Source organism: Scomber japonicus, chromosome 12 (assembly GCF_027409825.1).
Source record: "Scomber japonicus isolate fScoJap1 chromosome 12, fScoJap1.pri, whole genome shotgun sequence".
Lineage (NCBI taxonomy): Eukaryota > Metazoa > Chordata > Actinopteri > Scombriformes > Scombridae > Scomber > Scomber japonicus.
The window spans coordinates 16168718-16189462 of record NC_070589.1 but is presented as its reverse complement, the minus strand read 5'-3'; the positions used below and the strand labels follow the sequence as shown (position 1 = coordinate 16189462).

General features: G+C 38.8%; 1 protein-coding gene across 1 annotated transcript; it reads left to right on the top strand.

Annotated features, from left to right (window-relative positions):
* Positions 1-3612: 3612 nt before the first annotated feature.
* LOC128369128 (ras-related protein Rap-2b-like) lies at positions 3613-4766 on the top strand. Its single transcript, XM_053330097.1, has one exon. It carries the CDS (start codon positions 4062-4064, stop codon positions 4608-4610), a length of 549 nt encoding a protein of 182 aa, XP_053186072.1. The 5' UTR covers positions 3613-4061; the 3' UTR covers positions 4611-4766.
* The last annotated feature ends 15979 nt before the right edge of the window (positions 4767-20745 follow it).

The window sequence follows — 20745 nt, the reverse complement described above, 5'->3', positions numbered from 1 at the left end:
AGCTTGGGAGTTCACGACAAACCTCCCACTGCATTGTAGCCTACACATGAATGACAAATTAAATGAATACTGAATACTTGACCCCTACAGTGAGGGGCTCTAGTGGCTCTTTTATGCTGTGGGGGGCCTGGTTTGGGTCCACTAGTCCCTGTAAAGTGAAGGGGTCTCTGCAGATCAATACAAAGTTGTTCTGAGTGATCACCTTTACCCTATGATAAAACATTTTTATCCTGATGGGCGTGGTCTCTTCCAGGATGACAATGCCCCCATCCAAAGGGCACAGGGGATCACTGAATGGTTTGATGAGTATGAAAATGATGTGAATCATACACTATGACCTGTCACAGTCACCAGATCTCAACCCAGCTGGTAGATTTTAGACCAACATGTGAGACAGCGTTCTCAACCATCATCATTTCAACACCAAATGAGTGAATATCTTTATCTAGTTCAAAGACTGTAAAATCAATGACAAAGAGCACTGAAGCTGTTCTGGCCCACGACCTTACTAAGGCAATGTGTTAGTTTTTCCTTTAATTTGTCACCAGTCTGTACATAACATGTAGCCTGGCTAGCACCAGATTCCGTCTCAATCTCATGTGAGATTGAGGTAGTAGAATCTTGCTTGAATGAGAGCATGGGTATACCCAGGCTACATAACATGTATATCAAGAATAGGCATCTAATTCATAAAAAAGAGTTCTGTGGCCCAAACAGGGGTACTCTTATCCTGCTAATAACCTTATTATAATACTTATTTATATGTTTTTAATACTACACAGACACTAAATTATTACACTTTCTGTATGGTTTCATATTTTAGTAATGATCAAAAGATATGATGAAGAAAAACTAAACTTGTTACAAATATAAAATGTGGTCAGAGTGAAGTCCCCGACCAAACTATGTCATGTCTACCCGCAAAGGGGGAAGTAAATAATTATAATTACAGTGAAGAGTTTCTTACTGTTAATGTTACAGTCAACAACTGTGTGTGTGTGTGTGTGTGTGTGTGTGTGTGTGTGTGTGTGTGTGTGTGTGTGTGTATAAGCATAAATAAACAGATTGATAAGGATTTTTAAATGTCATCTGCAGCTCACAGAGTGACAAAGAAAGCAAGAATGAATATTGACCACAGAGTGAGAGAAAAGTGAAAAAGACAAATGAATAGCAGATATAAAAATTTCACTGAACTTTCTTTTATGAAGTGGCATTAAATTCTTCAGAAATGTGGTGACAGAGATTCACTGTGAGCTTGTTTGTCTTCATAGGAATTAGATTCCCCCAGCTGGCCTCTGTTCCCCTCTCAGGTTTAATCACACTGAAATCCCTGAACACAACACGTAACACTTGTATGAGTAAACAATTTTAACTGGAAATCACCTCTTATGTCCCAAGTTTTAGTACAGTTTGGCAATAAACTGAGCAACTTTGCAGCAACCATAGCTACAGCTTAGAAACACACTTGGGTTGGGCTAAAATAACCAGTAGAAACACTCTCAGCAGCCAACACATCTGAACCACATTGGCTACATAATTAGATCAACTACAATTATTATGTGCTTTACATGGTAGATTATTATTAATTATGTAAGTGGTGCAGTTGTAGGTACAGATCAGGGTGGTTAAATGTTCACATTCACTGATACAGTTCATGAGAGCACAATCACACAAATATCTTTAAACTAGACTTCCAAGCAGTAGTGAAAATAATGTTTAAATAGCCCACTGGTAATTCAGATTTCAAGCTGCTGAAGATAAACTATCTGAAAATGTTCTCTAGTGCATGACAGGTGCTCGCTGGGATTTACCAATTTAATATTAGGAAACATTAAATGTTGTTATTAATCAGGTGCACAAGTATATTCTATTTTATGGTTAAAATGTTACTGGCCTTTGGATTTGATTCCATCAATGAGGATGAATGATGATTATATGATGTTGATGGTTGCATGAGGCTTCTGTCCCTCCATTACTGCAGCAGTGAAGATAAAAATACTAATAACTATATTATTTTACTATAATATTTTACTGTCAGATCTTAAACTAACCTACTGTGAATGTCTGATCTTGGTTTTGGCTCCAAAAAGCATAAATATTTACAGTAAAAGGAATGGTACACTACTTTTAGAATTTGACTCTATTTCTACAGCAATTTATTACAGTGTACTCTTAAATATTTATATAATATAAGTAGTCTGTTATATGTAGAAGTCCTCCGTTGATTTTTAGATAATGTGATAATTATTAAAAGTAAGTATTATTCATTTGAAACTAAATTTGATGTATCATTTTGTAAGCATCACTAGTGTTGCAGCTAGTAAAGGCTTCACAGTTTGACAGACAGCTTAATCTAGTAATTATAATATAATATAATAATATATCACAATTTATTAGTTGATCATGTTTTATATTCATAATCTGAATCTGCAAAGTAATTTAGACTGTCAAATAAATGAAGTTGAGTAAACAGTACATTATTCATCTCCAAAATGTATAGTAGAAGTATTAAGTAGCACAAACTTTAAAGTACAAGTAGCCTACCTGAAGTACAGAACTAATGTCAATGTACTTCGTCATATTCCATCAATTCTCACAGACATCCCATGACATTTATACATTTTTAACAACTTTACAGATTAAGATTTTTAAACCATTATCAAGACACACACATTTTACAAGATATGATGTCTTATTAAAGATTAAACTGCCCAAAAGTATATAGAGTAGTTGAAATTAGCTCTACCTGAACCAAATGCAACAGCAAAATGATACTTAATATATGCATTAATGCATCAGTAATAATAATGCAACAATACAACAGGCTCATAGTGACACTCACAAGGGATATTTATTTTAAACATTACAGTATACAGTATAGCTACTAAGGGATTTTTATTCAGCGCTAACCCTCGTGAGCATGATAAGTGGGCTTACATAAATGACCTCAGCATACATGCTAATGTACAGTATAATCATGATTGCTAAGATCAGAGACTGTGAATATGTGCGTCACAGCAACAGGTTTACTTCCAAGAAACAAGCACTTTGCCTTGGTGTTGTGGTGCATAACAGTAAGATTTAGTAAAAAATAATATTAAAAAACATGTTAAAATGGTATACTTAAAGGCCACTTTATTAGGAACATATGTGCAATCTAATACAACAGCTCTGCATTGTCAGAAATGTGATACCACCAGCCATTACTGGCAAGTGTTAATAACACTGGCAAGTGTTAATAAAAGTTTTCCTCCTTCATGTCATGTGTTAAAGGAGTGGCCAAAATATTAGAAACACTGTTGAATATAATGCCCTCCATTACACCACCACCGCCCACTACAGTCACAGCCTTAACCGAAAATACTTAAGCTTTTTATAAGTATAATAAATGGCAGAGCTGCTGTATTGGATTGCTTTAGATTGCACAGGTGTTCCTAATAAAGTTTATTTATCACTTTGTTTATTCAAAGTGAAAGGAGCTGTTTGAAATGGGGGAGAAACTAAATTAAATGTAGCAAACTATGCAAATGTTCACGGTGCACATGTGACGAGGGCAGAGGCCATGCTGCCTGCACCACAGACGTGCACACGCTTGCAGTAATCTGTTTTGCTCATCTGACTGCCACTCACTGCCTCTCTCATGGAGGGGGGTTTCGGGCGACGGCTCCTTTAAGAAAACGGAACTGAGCCTCTGCTTTTGACGCGCTGAGGATGTGGGCAGGAAACGCCATGCAAGAGAGGAGAAGCGATCACGCTTCCCAGCACCGTTGCACAATACAGTGCAATCAAAATGTGCTTTAATGTGCGACGTTGAATGTCCAGGAGCGGTGCTTCTCCTCGGATCTGCAATCCGCGGCCGTCTGACAGCGGGCTTTGGACGGTTTTTGTCGGCGTGGGGTTTGACTGCGATCCGAGCGAGAGCGCAGCCTTCCCAGCCAGCTCGGGTTTGAAAACATCGGGGCTGGTCAGCGGGTGGGAGAGAGGAGGCTTCGTCGCGGAAAAAGGAGGTGTCTGCTGTTTTTTTGTTTTGTTTTTATCACCCCCCCCCCTCCACCCTAGCCATGAGGGAGTACAAAGTGGTTGTTTTGGGATCGGGTGGAGTCGGGAAATCCGCGCTGACGGTCCAGTTCGTGACGGGCTCCTTCATCGAGAAGTACGACCCCACGATAGAGGATTTCTACAGGAAGGAGATCGAGGTGGACTCTTCCCCGTCAGTGCTGGAGATCCTGGATACTGCAGGGACCGAGCAGTTCGCCTCTATGCGAGACCTGTATATCAAGAACGGGCAGGGCTTCATCCTGGTCTACAGCCTGGTCAACCAGCAGAGCTTCCAGGACATCAAACCCATGAGAGACCAGATCATCCGGGTGAAGAGATACGAGAGGGTGCCCATGATCCTGGTGGGGAACAAGGTGGACCTGGAGGGGGAGAGAGAGGTGTCTTCCGGGGAAGGCAAGGCGCTGGCCCAGGACTGGAACTGCCCCTTTATGGAAACTTCAGCCAAAAATAAAGGATCAGTCGACGAACTGTTTGCAGAAATAGTCAGACAGATGAACTACTCAACTGTCCCCAGTGGTGGAGACCAGTGCTGTTCATGTGTCCTGCTCTAAAAAAAACACACAACAATACACAAACCAGTCATGCATCCCGGCAGAGCTCCTGACTTATCTCCATTTTTCCTTTGCAAAAGTATTTTCTTTCTCTCTCTCTCTCTCTCTCTCTCTCTCTCTCTCTCTCTCTCTCTCTCTCTCTCTCTCTCTCTCTCTCTGCTCGCTCTCCCTATCCTCACACTGTTGTCTTATTGTTGCACACAAACAAAAATCAACGACGACGACAACAATCGATTATGTATAATAGTCTGGAAAAGTGTTTACATGACAAAGTACTTGAATGTTTTGGGATTTTTTTATAGCTTTGTATATGACACTTCTCTGGAAATGTGCCTCAATGGGAATGTCTTATTGTAAAAACCTAAGAGACACATGTGTTTTGTTTTTTTTTGGTTTATTTCTCTATTTCGCTCATGGGAAAGTGTAATGGTTTTATTTGTTGAATTGTACTGTTACATTTTCTGGGCTTGGTGTTAGTGGTGGTGTTGGTGGGGGTTATTACTGTCGAATCCCCAGGCAGAACTGGGATTGGGACACTTAAGATCTTTTTTTTTTTTTCTTTTTTTCTTTTTTTTTGGCTGATACGAAAGAGCAGGAGGTCTGAAAAAGTCTTATGAACTTGTCAGTCACCACTCAAGCCTTGCACAGGTTACTTCGACCCCCAGTTCCCATGATTTATTTCTCCAAGAGGCGTAAACCCACCCGCTAAGATACTGTGTTTGAAGCTATCAAGTGGTGGAGTCGCCTTCATATTTTTTGTTTTGTCCCCCCTCCCCCCCATCCTCTCTCTCTCCGGTGTGGTGAAAGTGGATTTATAATGGAACTTGCACTTAGCTGACGGTGTCCCTCCTCAGTGTGCACAAACGAGGACCTTAGTGCATTGCTGTCGCTGCATGGGGAAAGCCATGACCCCATGTCAAGTGCCTTCCTAAGAAAACTCCTGTGACTGTGCCAACTGATGAGCCCTACTTCCTCTGCAGTGCGTTTCGATGGCAATCAGAACTTTTTAAGCAGTTTTTCAGTGTATATTCTAGGTTCATTTGGTGTCAGAGTGAAAAGAGCCTCTACTTATTTTACTGTCAGCTTGTAACCGACCACTGTTGCTGTCGGGTTCAGAATCGAGCCATTTCTCGAGGTACTGTAGTCCACCAAGAATAACAGAATAACCCTTCGCTGAATGGCAAGCCATGTCTGTCTGTATTATCTAGTTTTTTTTTCTTTCTTTTTCTAAAAAATGTGACTTTTTTTGACTTACTGTAATTGTAATTCTCTGGACAAAATCTTCTGCCATCCACCTGTCAGTTTGAAAGACTTGTAATACAAAAAAAACCTTTTATGTAATGCTGTGTGCAGTGTTTGTCTCTTTGAATACATATATTTTACTTGAAGAGCCTCTTGAAATTGATCATTACCACAGTAAACATCTCAAGTGCTGAAACAGTTACATGAATAGTCAATTAGTGGATCAGCAGAAAAAGCAGTTGAGAAGAAATTCTGATAATATTTTCAGCATTTAAATCGGTTTATGACCCAAACACTTAAAATATTTTCTGGTTAAAGCTTCTCAAATGTGATGAGTCATTGCTTTTCCTTGTTTCATGTCATCATAAATGGAATATCTTTGGGTTTTGGACATGCCAGGGTTCACACTTTTGAATGCGCCCACTCCACCAAGTTCACTGCTTCTGGACAGCTCTGTCTGATATTAAGCAGGTTATGGACTGCTGTGTGGGCGAAACAAATCATTTGAAGATGATCTCTGGGCATTTATTTGATATGTTTTTTTTAAATATTTTACAGATTAAGTGATTAAATCAAGTATTTTTTAAAGTGACAGAAAATGAAGTTTATTCTTTCACTCTGCCTGGCTCAAACTTTTCTTGGTAGTCAGATATCAGCGCTAGATACCACACTTGATATTTGTTTACAGTTTGTCATATTAGGATGAATAGCCTTCAGTTGTTAACACCTAGTTTGTATTATTAGGTAAGTGATCGTGGTGAATAACGTCTCAGTCCAGTTGTTTGGGTAGTGAGTAGGGTTTCCAGTAAGAGTGTTTAGCTGGGGAAAGCTGTTTCCCTCTTCCCGCCGCATGTTTTCTCGGCTGTGGAGTTGAGGACAGAGAGGGCTTTTTGTGTCTGGAGCCAAGTTCAATCAGCCATACATACTGTAGACTGGCATTTGGTAAGCTGCTCCTCATGCTAGCCAATGAGCCTGCTGCCTCAAGTGTCCCTCTAACCACAGAGATCTAAGGTCAGATTACCAAATTCAATCTTGGGACATGCTCATGCCGTTCAGCTTTTATGTAGAGAAAAGGTCGCTTCACTGACTTCAGCAATGACGACTTTAGTTTCATAATGACTGTCTGTTCTGGGTTCAACTGTCAGTACACAGTTATCAAGGCAAAAAAAATCCAAAACACTTTGCACTGATTCATAGGACAAAGCTCTTTGTCACTGGAGATTTCTCAATTTTACAAACAGCTATTGGCAACTTCATTATTACTCAATTTTCTTCTTTTTTATATTAAACTCTTAGCTGCCTGCATCTTCATTTTTCTTGTGCTAAATTTCTACAACTCTAGAAGAGGTTGGCCTGTTTGAAAATTTAACAAAACCTTGACAAAATATTTAAATTGTTAATGCAGCTTAGTGGTTCCCAATTCTTTTGGCTTGTGACCACTTCCAACACACTTAAGATGTCTACATGATGTCAGTGATTCCACCAAAGAGTGATTTGTCTTAGATGGTTTCATTTAAATAACCATTTGTTGTCCAAAGAGGTAACATATGTCATCATTCCAGTAAAATCAAAGTTTGAGAAAAGAGCAAATTTGATTAATGAACACAATAGCAGCTCACATTTCTTTCATCACTCATATCACAACCCCTCAGATTTTTTATGTGACCATTTAGAGACTTTACAGGGTCCTAACCCCCTTACTGGACTAAACTACAAGGCACAACTGTATAGAAAGTAGTTAAAACTAGCTCCACCGTGTCCAGCTACAGCATGAAAATGATACTTTTAACATCATGTCTCTGTATTAATGTAATTACACAGTTCATGATAACAATACTATTACAGTAGTACATTTTGCTTATAATACTTCTGTACTCCAATCCATGTAATATATCATGTGCATAGTTTCTATTCAGCCTATCTACTGCATCTGACCTGCTTAGTCTAAATGAGTGTTTTAATTGCATGCAAACCTATCAACCACAGTTCACTGATACGTTGAGCTTTTTTAAGTGTACGTAGGAAAGGAAGGGTGGATGATATGGCACATCCGGTGTTGCGGTAACTTCAGCTCAGATCTATCATGTGTTGAAACAGACATTTAGTTCCTCTTTACCATGTAGAAATAGACAGTTTACATTGTCACAGTTAGTTCTCCCTCTGGTGTCCATGACACAGGACATGACCTCAGTCCATTAATGTTCTTTTATTCCTTTAAACCTGAGGTAAAGTTCACATGCTATAATAAATATATAAATATAAAAAATAATATCAGGGTAAATATGATGCTAAAAAATGAAGGAGAGGGAGAATGGTGGGGAAAGGACAAACAGACTTCATTTGTATGGCTGCTGTTCATGCAATGGCTCTACGTGATTAGATTTGAGCAACGATGACACTAACTTAGTGGCCACAGCTGGTTATCTGGGAGCTGTTGGTAATGTTCATCTATTTTGGCATGAAACACTGCCACCCTCCAACCAATGCAGACACCTGTTACAAAACCATCTTTATAAACCTCTTTCTGTTGAATATCTGAGGTGCTTTCATTAGTATATTAGTAACAGCCAGTGGTGGACGAAGTACACAGACCACGTACTTGAGTAGAAGTTGAGATACCTAGTGTAAAATATTACTCCAGTAAAAGTGAAAGTGCTCCCTTTAAATGTCGACTTGAGTAAAAGTATAAAAGTACTTGGCTTCAAATGTACTTAAGTATCAAAAGTAAAAGTAATTTGGTGTAATGTAGTTCCAATGTCTTGGTATGTCCTTTATACACTCAATCAAGTCATTTAAGGTTAAAAAGCCCACTAACACCACCCTGAAAACAAAATGTTTTCCATTTGTGATATCTGGTATTGATATCTTTTGAAATTATCATAAGCACATCATACTAAATGGAAATCACCTGATTAGGAATTAATAGGGAGGGGGAAAACCACACTAGACACATATTTCTTTAACTTCCATGTGTTGGCAGGGCAGGCTACTGGACAGCGAAACTTTGTCAAATGAATGCTAATAGAGATATGGATGGAGGAGAAGGCAAGTTGGGACAAGTAGCCAGGTAGGGGGCCGGGCCAAAACTGCTCGACACACGATGTGTTCTGATTGGTACACTTGCGGTGCACGTTCATTTGGACCTGTCACAGCAGCTGGTCATGCATGCATGTTGTGGAAAGGAACATTGAAAGGAACGACAGGTTTTTGGAAAGTAGTTGAGTAAAAAGTAAGATTTTCCTCTTCCAAATGTAGTTGAGTCAAAGTATAAAGTCTCACAAAACAATGATACTCAAGTAAAGTACAGATCCGCTAAAAAGTTACTTAAGTACAGTAACGAATTACTTGTACTTCGTTACTGTCCACCACTGGTAACAGCTGACACACCCTCAGTCTGACCCCAGCTATGACAATGGACTCATTATGTGAGAAAATGCAAAAGTAAGAAAGTGCTTCCTATACTTATGACTTATGTCCGTAACTGCAGAGCAGGAATGATGCAGCCCTATATGAACAAAAGATCATGGAAGTTTAGATTGTGTGCTGTTAAAGGAGAAATGTTTAACACTGTCAAAGTAGGTACTGCAGTCCAAATATCAAAATATTTGAGACAGCTGGTCCTTTAAAAGACATGATTACATGATTTTATTGTCATGATTAATACATTGTAACCACTTCTCTTGTCCTGGGGACTGGAAACGGGGATGCAGCAGCTTGGCTCTGTCCAAAGGTAACACAATCTATCCAAAAATACCTTTAAAGCTCACTAATAAACTCCTTATATCTCATTGTACCTACATATTATTTAAGTGACTTCTGAAGTCTTGTTGTCACTACAAGGTTGCCAATACTTAAGATTTTTATTTTTATTTTGTAGAGAGCCAAGGAAGCTGTCTTAATGCTATAAGCCACAATTACTTCCTGTCTCCAGTTCTGTACTTACTGGACATACATGCCATTAGTATTAACATTCTCATTTAACTTGGCAAGAAAACAGAATATCAAAATATCCAATAGTAAATACCCCAATTATTTGCCACACATGTAAAAATGGGCAGCAACAAAACGTAATTGTATTATTTAATCCAATTACAAATAATCACCTGTGTCACAATCTGCTCTTTTCCTGACCTGCTGCTCTGGTAGTATTTCCATTCACCTCACCTCTGCTCCACTCTCAGCTGCAACACATCTAGTCAGTATACGGGTATATGCTTCTCCTGCTCACTCATTCATTGCTATTGTTCTTTCAGTTTATGCAAGACTCTCCAGCACTCACCATCAGATTGCCTTCCCAGTTATGACTTTGCTCAGCCCTGATCATCCCACCTGATCTCTTCCCCGGATAAACACCTCAGCCTTCTGTCCCCAACCATGAGTTCAGCCTCCCTACTTCCTGATTCCATGTCTGCCTGTCCCTGTGGCTGCCTGGCATTCTTCTACATTGATTTTGCAGTTTGAGTTTCCCGCCGCCATTCCTGTGGGTTACTCAGTGTCAGAGAGTCCTGTTTTGTTATCTCTGCTGTCACTGTGCGTGCGTCTGGTTCCTGATCTTTTGACTTAAGAACTGTCCCTTGCTGCATTCCACCTGTTATCTGTTACATCTGCCAAATTTGCAATAAAGGTGATTACCAACTCTGCCTGTGGTGTTTTGTGCTGCAACTGGGTGCTACCTCCACCTTTTACAATATGTCAAAATACTCATGAAAGTGGAGCTGTCAGATGCAATAAGTGATAAAATTTGTCAATGTTTGCATGAATATAGGCACTTAATGGCAAAAACAACACAGAAAGAGCACCCTTACCCTTTTCTGAATAATTTCATTGACCTGTGCGGGAAGCCTTTTCCCCAATTAAAAGAAATAATCCTTTTTTTTCATTTCTGTACTTGTACCATTATAGCCAAAATGTGTATTAAAACTCTATTGACAAGTAATTTTCAAACTACTCCCAAGCACAACTCTAATAAGATAAAGGTATTTTCCATTACTGCTTGGTGTTCCCAGCTGAACCTCAGTCACACACAGGTAGCAGAGGGATAGAGTCAACGTGGCCACTGTGATCTTGACTTTGGGTTAGTTTGGATCAGCTCACATCACCATGCTTTATATACCACATGAAGAAGGAAATACCTTTGTAGTTGCCAGAGAATGAGAGGCTGTTTTTTATGCTTTGATAGATTAGAAACAACTGATAGCTTATTTTATTTATCTTCAAACATATTTTTCCTTCCTAATTACTTTATCTATTTTGAATATTACTGTAATCACTTACTCTTTTACCACTTTATGGTAGTCATTTAGACTATTGCAGGTTCAGGATAAGGTAAAACCAGTTGTCAATCCTTGAGAGGAAGTAAAGGTATTTATATATGATTGACCACATTCCAGTTTACAGTTTACAGTGTTGCCATAGTGTTAACGTCATGATGTCAGTACTTTCAACCTCACGGTGGTGCTAGTGATGGACCAACCCACAAACCAGTATTGCCATTTGTCTATCCACACAATTAGCATGTCTAAAGATTAATTTTGTATTTTGTAATTTTGTGTCTCTTGAACTATACTGAAGGCATAAACACTATTTTCTCAAAAGATATTGTATAATTTATAGTTTGGTGATGGTGGTGAAGAACACTGGTTCAATATATGCTGGAAGTGTGACTGGTGCCCCTCATGGAAGTATTTGCATTTGTTTTGTTTCTCTACTTATCTTTTTATCAACTTCATTTAATGACATTTCACTAAATGAAGTTGATAAGAACAAACTGGTGTTAAACTCTGCCTCTGCTATGATTATTGACATTGAAAGAAAACAGGACTTCATATTTTCATTTACAAATGAAATGAAATGGAAATAATAAGATGTGAGTCAGCATGAGTCTATGATGGGACTGTTATTGTGCATGACTGTTGATCAGATGATGAAAACACACTTCTGTTTAGCTGATATAAAGCAACAGAGTCACAGTAACTTCAGTAATAAAAACACTTTATAAAGGCAAATACAACGTTAATGAATACATTTTTTACACAATAATAATGTGGATTCCTCGTAAACCTGCAAAATTGACTCAAATTATTGATTGCATTGATATTAGGCTCCATTTGTCCATTTTTACCAAGAAGAATACAAATGTACGGAGCCCTTTGACTAAAGATTATTCTCCTCCTTTGGAGCTGTGCTTATCTGAACTTCATTTCACTTACAGACGGAATAACAAATAGCCAGTGAAGGTAGAGTGATTATTTCCATTATCAAAAATCCAGGTGTTTGCCCGGAGTCTCATGTACACCTGGTCTCCGACTTCAAGTTGTAGAGTCATGCCATTGGTTGCTGTCTCATGGCGGCTTCCAGATGCATGATTGAATACAGTGACCATCTGCACCCCGTTCTTCATGAGTCGCAGCCCCATTGGTTTAGAGGATATATTATGGCCAGAGAAGCTGAAGTAGTACACTCCTTTGACTGGAGCTGTGAAAATACCTGTGGATGATCAACAGCATTCAGTTACATCTCAGACCAATTTATATACTGTTAGTATGTGTTATAGCCATACTCAGCATGGAACCATGTTGAAGAATGATTGATAATAGACCGGAATAACTTGAGGTGCCCCACAAAGGATATCACATTCTGCTCAAACTGTGTACTGAAGATATTTGACCCTCTCTGTGACAGTATAAGACTCCTGTGTTCGGAACGGAATGCAGACCTGAACCGAGCTCGTATTAAAACATGTATTAAGACAGAACTTCTGATTTGATTCATATTTGCCAATTATCCAACACAGTTTTCGCACTATCAAATACAGTATCTGTTATGTTTTCCATCTTATCCACAGTCAAAGACAGTATTTATTTACCAAATTAGTCCATTTCCAGTATACATGAATACTCATGAATACACATTATTATACGATGCATTTACCTGTTGCAGGGTTGTATGATCCTGTGTTTGCATAGACATTCTTGTAGGTCAAAGTAATCTCAGTGTTGAAAGGTCCTATATTTTGACCACCGCCAATAGATGCTCCAAATGCCACCTGATTATCTAAAGAAGTTGTATGAAAATGAAGGGTTACTTTTCTTTAAAGTCAACTAAGCCTGAACCAACTTGAACACAGTGAAAACTGTATATAAATGGATGAAATGAAAACAGAATGACAATCTATATCTCACTGATGTTCTTACCTTTGACTTCTCCCCTCAGATCCTCTAACTTTTTCTCAGTGTCTTTCAGTTTGGCCTCCAGATCTCTTAAAATGACCCAAACATTTTTGTTGCACCCTGTTATGCCACCACCAGAACAGAAACAAGCTGGCTCGCTGCTGGGAATCTCTGTGGTATCATTCTCTCCTGCTCGTTGTTCCTCCAGCTGAACATTAGCCACAGACAGGTAGCAGAAGGATAAAGTCAATGCAGTCACTAAGATCTTCATTTTTCAATCACGTTGGTTCGTCTGGATCAGCTCACATCACAATGCTTTATATATCACATGGAGAAGGAAATACCTTTGTTTTTATCTGGAGATGAAAGGAGTTTTCTTCTTCTCTGATACACGAGAAACCACTATAATAATCATAAATGAACTTATCATTTGTTTTTAACTTCACCTGTTTTGAGCATGTGCTTACTGATAAGAATTTATGGTAGTGATTTAGGCCAGGCCATAGCAGGAAAAACAAAAAAACAAGTGATGAAGCAAATACACAAAGTCAATGTTTAAATCTGGTGACCGATGCCAACACAAGAGACAACTAAACCTGAATCAACTTGAATACTATGAAAACTATATATAAACAATGAAATTATAACAGAATGACAGTCAATAGCTCAGTGCTCACCTTGGACTTCTTCCCTGATATCCTCTAACTGTTTCTAAGTGCTTTTCAGTTTGGCCTCCAGTTTTCTTAAAATGGCCCAAAAGTTTTTCTTGCACCATTATGTCATCATCAGCACAGAAACAAGCTGGCTCACTGCTAGCCTCTGTGGTGTCTTTATCTCCTGCTTGTTGTTCACCAGCTGAACATAGGAGGATAAAATCAATGCAGTCACGAAGATCTTCATTTTTCAATCACTTTGCTTGTTTGAAATGGCTCACATCACTATGCTGTATATATCACATGAAGAAGGAAATACCTTTGCATTTACCAGAAAATGAAAGGCTGTTTTCCTCTGCTCTGATAGACCAGAAACAACTGATTGCTTCACATTTATGTTTTTAACCATGTTTTGCTTCCTTATTACATTAGCATTTATCTTTTTACTACTTATTGGTAGTGATTTATGGCAGGATCAAGGTAATGTTAAACAGAAAACAAGTGATAAAGGAAAAACACAAGATAAGAGGGTTCGAAAAAGGTAAGGTACATGAGACAAACACATATTGACTGCAAATCAGGAGTCAATGACAATCCTTGAGAAGAAGTGAAGGTATTTGCATGTGATTGGCCGCAGAGGCATTCCAGTTTGAGCGTCTGATTTTTCTAGCAGCGTTGCTTTATTGCCTGCAGGAGTCAGATTGTGTACAAGTGCGGATGAGTCACTCTGTTCTTGGAGGGAACAGTGATGAAAAGACCTTACATATCCAGGGACTGAAATAAACTAAATGCTCTGCATCTGCCTCTCACACTGCACACTGAGTGGGAGGACACAGCAGACACGTTGAGGTGCTCTCAGCTCCCCCACATTCATCCAATATCTTATCTCCATTTTCAACCTGTATGCTTGTACATTTAGGCCTGTGAATAAGTGTTTGTGTGTGTTTGTGTGTGTGTGTGTGTGTCTGTGTGTTTGTGTGTCTGTCTGTGTGTTTGTGTGTCTGTGTGTGTGTTTGTGTGTGTGTGTGTGTGTTTGTGTGTTTGTGTGTGTTTGTGTGTCTGTGTGTGCGTGTGTGTGTCTGTGTGTGTGTTTCTGAATGGCTCAGTATTTTTTTTCAACTGAGAAACTTACAAAATGTACAAATATGCTTTGGTAAGATTTCATACGTACGCAGAGGCAAAACTAAACGTGTTTTAATCTGGTTGCTGTGTCATTTGTGCCCACTAGAGGACAGGAAGGTCAAACTGAGAAAGGAAGACAACGTATAGAGTCCTTGTGTAAAATATACATGCTGTCAATACCGATATATTTTCATTTTAGGACAATTTCAATATGAATCATTTTATGATTTTTTAAGCTGTAAATCTAAGATAATGGCAAGTATGCTACAATAAATTATGTCTACCACTTCCTCCAACTCACCTAATAAAAGTAAAAACAGGTTGTGGCCAGTTTGATGCAAAAAGCAGATCTTGCTGTTAAAATGTTGGTTTACTCATACAATCCAGTTTAAATACCAAATAGAGACAGATCTTGACCAGCCATCATTCCTGGCCTCAAAATAGACAGTGACCAGTTGAGAACTCTTGCAGATATTTACCATTACCAGAAGTATTCACGAGGCTATAAATTGAACTGTATTAGGTCTTGATGTTTGTTTCAATGAGCCATTAAATCCTGCATTGGCACATTACCGCTCAGTGGGCAAAGGAAAATAAGATGGTGCTCTACATCAAATCTCGGAGTTGACAAAAGTCATGTCCCCAATTGAAAAAAAAAAAACCCAACCTATTTTTATTTCAGTGGTTAAGGTTAGGGTTAAGTTTAGGCAAGTAGTGGTTATGGTTAGGGTAAATCCCCGGGAAATGAAGGCAAGTCTATGTAATGTCCCCAAAAATGACCTCAGTAAACGTTTGTGTATCTGTCATAGGCTACTTTTGGGGACAGACTTTCAGACCAGTTAATTGCCCAACTGGGAAAAAGCTGGTAAGACTCTGATATTTGGGTCAGTGGTTTGGATAGGGTTAGGGTTAGACAAGTAGTGGTTATGGCTGGGGTCATGGTCAGTCTCTAGGAAATTAATGAAGCTTATATAATGTCCAAAAAAATGTGTGTGTTTACAGTGGAAATTGTAATTCCCTTTTCTGATGTGATTGTTGTGTTCAATTCATATCAAAGACTCATACCCACAGACTACTGCTATGTTAACAGCAGGATATGACAATATCAACATGCTGATAGTTAGAAGGTGAAACATTTACCACATTCACCATCTTAGCTTAATGTGTTTGCATACCAATATTTGCTATTTATTCATACAGTGCTGTGCAAAAGTTTTAAGCACTGTAGCTGTTTAGATTCTTATTCATCAAGGAGGCATCTGAAAAAGGAGTTCCGCAACAGATGGTTGGCCCCCACAGAGCCCTGAACTCAACATCATGGAGTCAGTCTGGGATTACATGAAGAGACAGGAGCAGCTGAAGCAGACTAAATCTACAGAGGAACTGTGGCAAGTTCTTCAATATGCTTGGAAAAACCTACCAGTCAAGTACCTTCAAAAACTGCACAAGTTTACTGAGGAGGACACCAAATATTGAGTTCATTTAAATTTCTTCTCTTCACTGAGCATTACATGACGTACATTTATAAATTAAACTATTCATGGATTTATTTTTGAGAGCATTCTCACTTTACTTTTAGTGCCTTAAACTTTTGCACAGTAGTACATTTATACATCTATTCTACATCATAGGGGATGAATGGTAGAGATGGAAGATGTCTGATGTGAGGCTTCCATACTTGTTTGGTTTTCAGGCACATTCACATTATTAACTGCCAAGATATATCAGAGCTTTCAGACAAGTTTGGCTGTTCTGGCTGTAGTTATAACTAAGCCAATTTGGATTATATTGGGGCTGAATCCATTTCTGACAAAATGGTCATTTAAGACAGAAGTGGCCATGATTCTACTTGCGTTGGGGTTATTTTGATGAATTTTGAGTCAATTTAGAGGTTTTAAAGAATGCTAAATCAATTTGATTTATTTGAATTTTAAATTAAATTTTGCACATGCATTTGTTGGGATTTTTCCCCTCTGCGTTTAAGGACCTGTATTGCACTGAGTTGCATTCAGACCCTCTAAAGTTGTGTAGATAAACTGAGGGGATAAATACTCACTTAAAATGTTTAGTTTTTTCTTCTGACATCTTCAAAGTGAATGTTTAGGTTATTCCTTTGTGACAATACACAATAATCATCTCATTTTCTCCATCGGCTCCAGTCCCATTGATCTAGAGTAGTGGTCACCAACCATGCTCCATTGCTCCTGGAAAACTACTGCCCTGAATGTTTTGGTTATCTCTAACACAACTGACTCCATTTATCAAGTTCTCGACAAGCTTCCACTGCTTGTGTTAGAGCCTTGTGATAAAAAATGCACTTGTACTTTCCTCATATATGGGGATATATTCAAAAGTAGGCCATAAAATGCAATGACTTACACACACCACTACAGTAATATTTTACATGAGTCACCAGTTGACAAAATGGAATACACATATATATGTGAAATATGAACCACAGTCAAACTGTTGTCAGTGTTTTTCTTCCAGGCCTCCAGTTTTCTTATTCTGTTTGTACAACCCTAGGCTGGGTTGCTGCTAGACACCTCAGCCACAGGCCAGTGGAATAGACATAAAGCCACCAAGGCCTTCATCTTTGAATCTCTTCTGTTCATCTTGATCAGCTAATTCTCTATTGAATCAAGACTGTATGTAACTGTATTTCTCAATTCAGTTACATACTCCATTTTTACGGGGACTGATCCCATTGGCGCAGTTGACAAGGATATGTCTTTCAGACACATCACTACAGTACATGGCCCACGCATGTTGTATATAAAGCCCAGGTGTGCATGTCACTGAGTAACATTAATTGGAATGGAGCCTTGCCCTGTAAAGATAGTCTCTTCACTCAGGGAACCAAGGGCACAGTGTAATCAAATCTTCAAAGCCATACACAACCACAATGAAGAAACGCCCTTGACAGTGAGAAAATTAAAAACCTGTTTTTCCTGAATAAACAATCCAAAATATTATTATAACAACTTATTATACTTATTATAAGTTAACATGCCAATGAATTTCTTAGTTGCTGTTTCACTTTTACGTCTACTAAACCTTGATAATTTAACCTATTAAATAGTGATTTATGATGGCTTCAACAACATAAAAAGGAATACCAACATTTGAGGAAAGGAACATAAGACTGCACATGGATACAGATAAATGTTTAATGCAAACCAAGAGTAAATGTCAATTGTGGAGAGGAAGTCAAGGCATTTACAAGGCATTGATCAGCTGCAGTGGCATTAGACTTTAAGCGTCTGATTTTTCTAGCAGTGTTGCCTTGCTGGCTGCAGGAGTTATATTGTGTATAAGTGTGGTTGAGTCACTCTGGTCATACAGGAAACAGTGGAAGAAAAGACCTCACATATCCAGGTACTGAAATAAACTACATGCTCTGCGTCTGCCTCTCACACTGCACACTGAGTCAGAGGACATAGCAGACACACAGAGGTGCTCTCAGCTCCCCCACATTCATCCAATATCTTATCTCCATTTTAAGCTTATACTCTCAAATGTTTAGGCCTCTGAGAGGGAGAGAGAGAGAGAGAGAGAGAGAGAGAGAGAGAGAGAGAGAGAGAGAGAGAGAGAGAGAGAGAGTGAGAGAGAGATAGCCTGTGTGTGTGTGTGTGTGTGTGTGTGTGTGTGTGTGTGTGTGTGTGTGTGTGTGTGTGTGTATGTGTACATATATATTATATATATATATATATATATATATATATATATATATATATATATATATAAATATATGTAAAACAGAATTTATTTTGGAAATGGTTGCTACATCCTCTCTGTCCACATGAGGGCAGACCGGTTCCAAGATAGAGGAGGGTATGAATAAGACAGTAAGATGCAGGTTATGTACAGCCTATTTATTCTACATATTTAGGTAACACTTTACTTTACTTAGCAGATATTTTATTTTTTAGAACATTTTACTGAAAGGACTAGGCAATTTAGTAGGAATTATAAGAAAAAGTTTGTCAAGTTGTAATTTCACATGTAGTTTTCCTAAAGCTAGTTGCTGTGTAACTGTTTATTCTTAAAACGCTTGATTTATATAATTCAATATGGGAAATGTGAGAGTTTTTAAGAAACAATCTAATATGACACAAATGTGTTAATTTCTTGTTTTACTTTTGTGATCAAATAAACACTGAAATGCTACAAGAGAGGCTAAAGTAGCAGAAATAAATGTAGAGTCATAAATTCAGTGAACTGATCAAGTAATCTCTCTACAGTTTACTGACATTCATTAACATTAGCCACCAAATGCACCAAAGTGTAAATCAGGCTGTAGCAGTAGAACCTCTGAATGTATTGAACTGATTGAAGGTTTGTCTTATTGCTCACAAATTGTACTTCTCATTTGTAGAAGGAAAATTGTACTATTTCTTTTTTCAAAGGTTGCATGGTTTAATAACTCCTGACATGCTCAAAAAAAAGTTTCCTCTTCAAATGTGGAGTTCCCTCCAGAAAAACACAAGTATCTGTGCATTCACCATTTACTAAAAATCTTGTTCATGTTCTTGTTCTTGTGTGCACTTCTGTTGTCATTTAATCGTTAGCTTTAAGGAAATGTCGCCAGAGCAGACTACGTGGATCATATTTTGTTCTGAGCTGCAACTTGAATCGGCTGTGCTGCATACAACAGATGTATTTCTGACAAGTAGACAGAAATATCCCTCTGGCTTTGTTTGGCTTCCCTCTCAGACAAGCAGGCTTCTCTCGCCGGAGTCACCAGGAGCTCAAACAAAAAGCTGCCTTTGTCATTTAATTTGTCAATCATCTAAGAATAAAGTTGACATCACAGGTATGGCACAGGGATGTTTCCACCCTCCTTTCTGTTATCTCCTTTGATGCTGTAAATAATAGCTTGTTAACTTTATTTGTGTGTGTCTGTTTGTCCGGCTGCCTTGGCTTTGTCTATGCACATATGCACTTTGTTTGATATATCTATGGAAACTGTGTCAGGGTATTGCTCTGAATCATTCTGTTGGCCCAAGACATGGCAAAACCTCTCCAGCCAACAAATACAGATAAGCCCTGTGGTCCCGCATGACCAGCATTGCATTGTACTTACATGGAAATGTTTTTAGGCCAGATTCTCTCCGCAGGACAAGTAAATATATTGAAAAGGATTTGCTAACAAAAGAAACTGTCCTGTCAGCCCGTAACAGACAAGGTTGATTCAAACATGTATCTCAAGGCAGCCTGCAGTGAGATCCCTGTGTCTAGGCAGAGAGGGGGGCCAAGGCTGGAACGTGGCTCCAGTCTCATCCAGCAGAGGCAGGGGGCAGGAACCAGGGTATACCCCTCAAGCCCCACCAGCTGCCTTCCAGGAAGCTTCGATGCCAGCAAAGTTCGAGAGCAGCACAGTTTGGAGGAGCTTCTTCATGTACAGAGCCATTTTTTCCAGGCGTCTCCCCAGCCTTGTGTCAGCATGGTCTACAGGTATGTTCTGAAGAGGGGTGCATGCACTCAAAAATACAAAGCACATTCAGAAAAGTGCTATAAATTCAGCTCATAATCTTGTATAGTCATGAAGAGCTTGTAGATTTAGAGCTACAGTGCACATGTTTTGCATTGCTTACATTTGACATCATTTTGGAGTATTTTTCATGCCAGCTTTGCACATCATGCTGTATTCCGTATGCTGCATGTTTTTGTGCAACTTTTAATCTGTTCAAGGGTAAATTTGAGCCTAAGCCTGAGCCTAATCAGGGCACATAGCGGCTGTTTGCCAATTCACTCCAATGTCTACCATTTATAAACCACTGAAAGTTAGGATTAAAGTTTAACTCTGCTCAGTGGGGTCCCTGTCCTGTTAAATACCTAATGCTTTTCATCATCTCTTGATAAGGAAGAGTCCTCAGCACAGTGACACCCAGCACTAATTCCCCTCCGTAATTAGACTTGAAGTGAAAGGCACATGAGGCCACCATC

Coding starts and splice junctions, on each gene's coding strand:
- LOC128369128 (XM_053330097.1), top strand. CDS start 4,062: ATGAGGGAGTACAAAGTGGTTGTTTTGGGATCGGGTGGAGTCGGGAAA.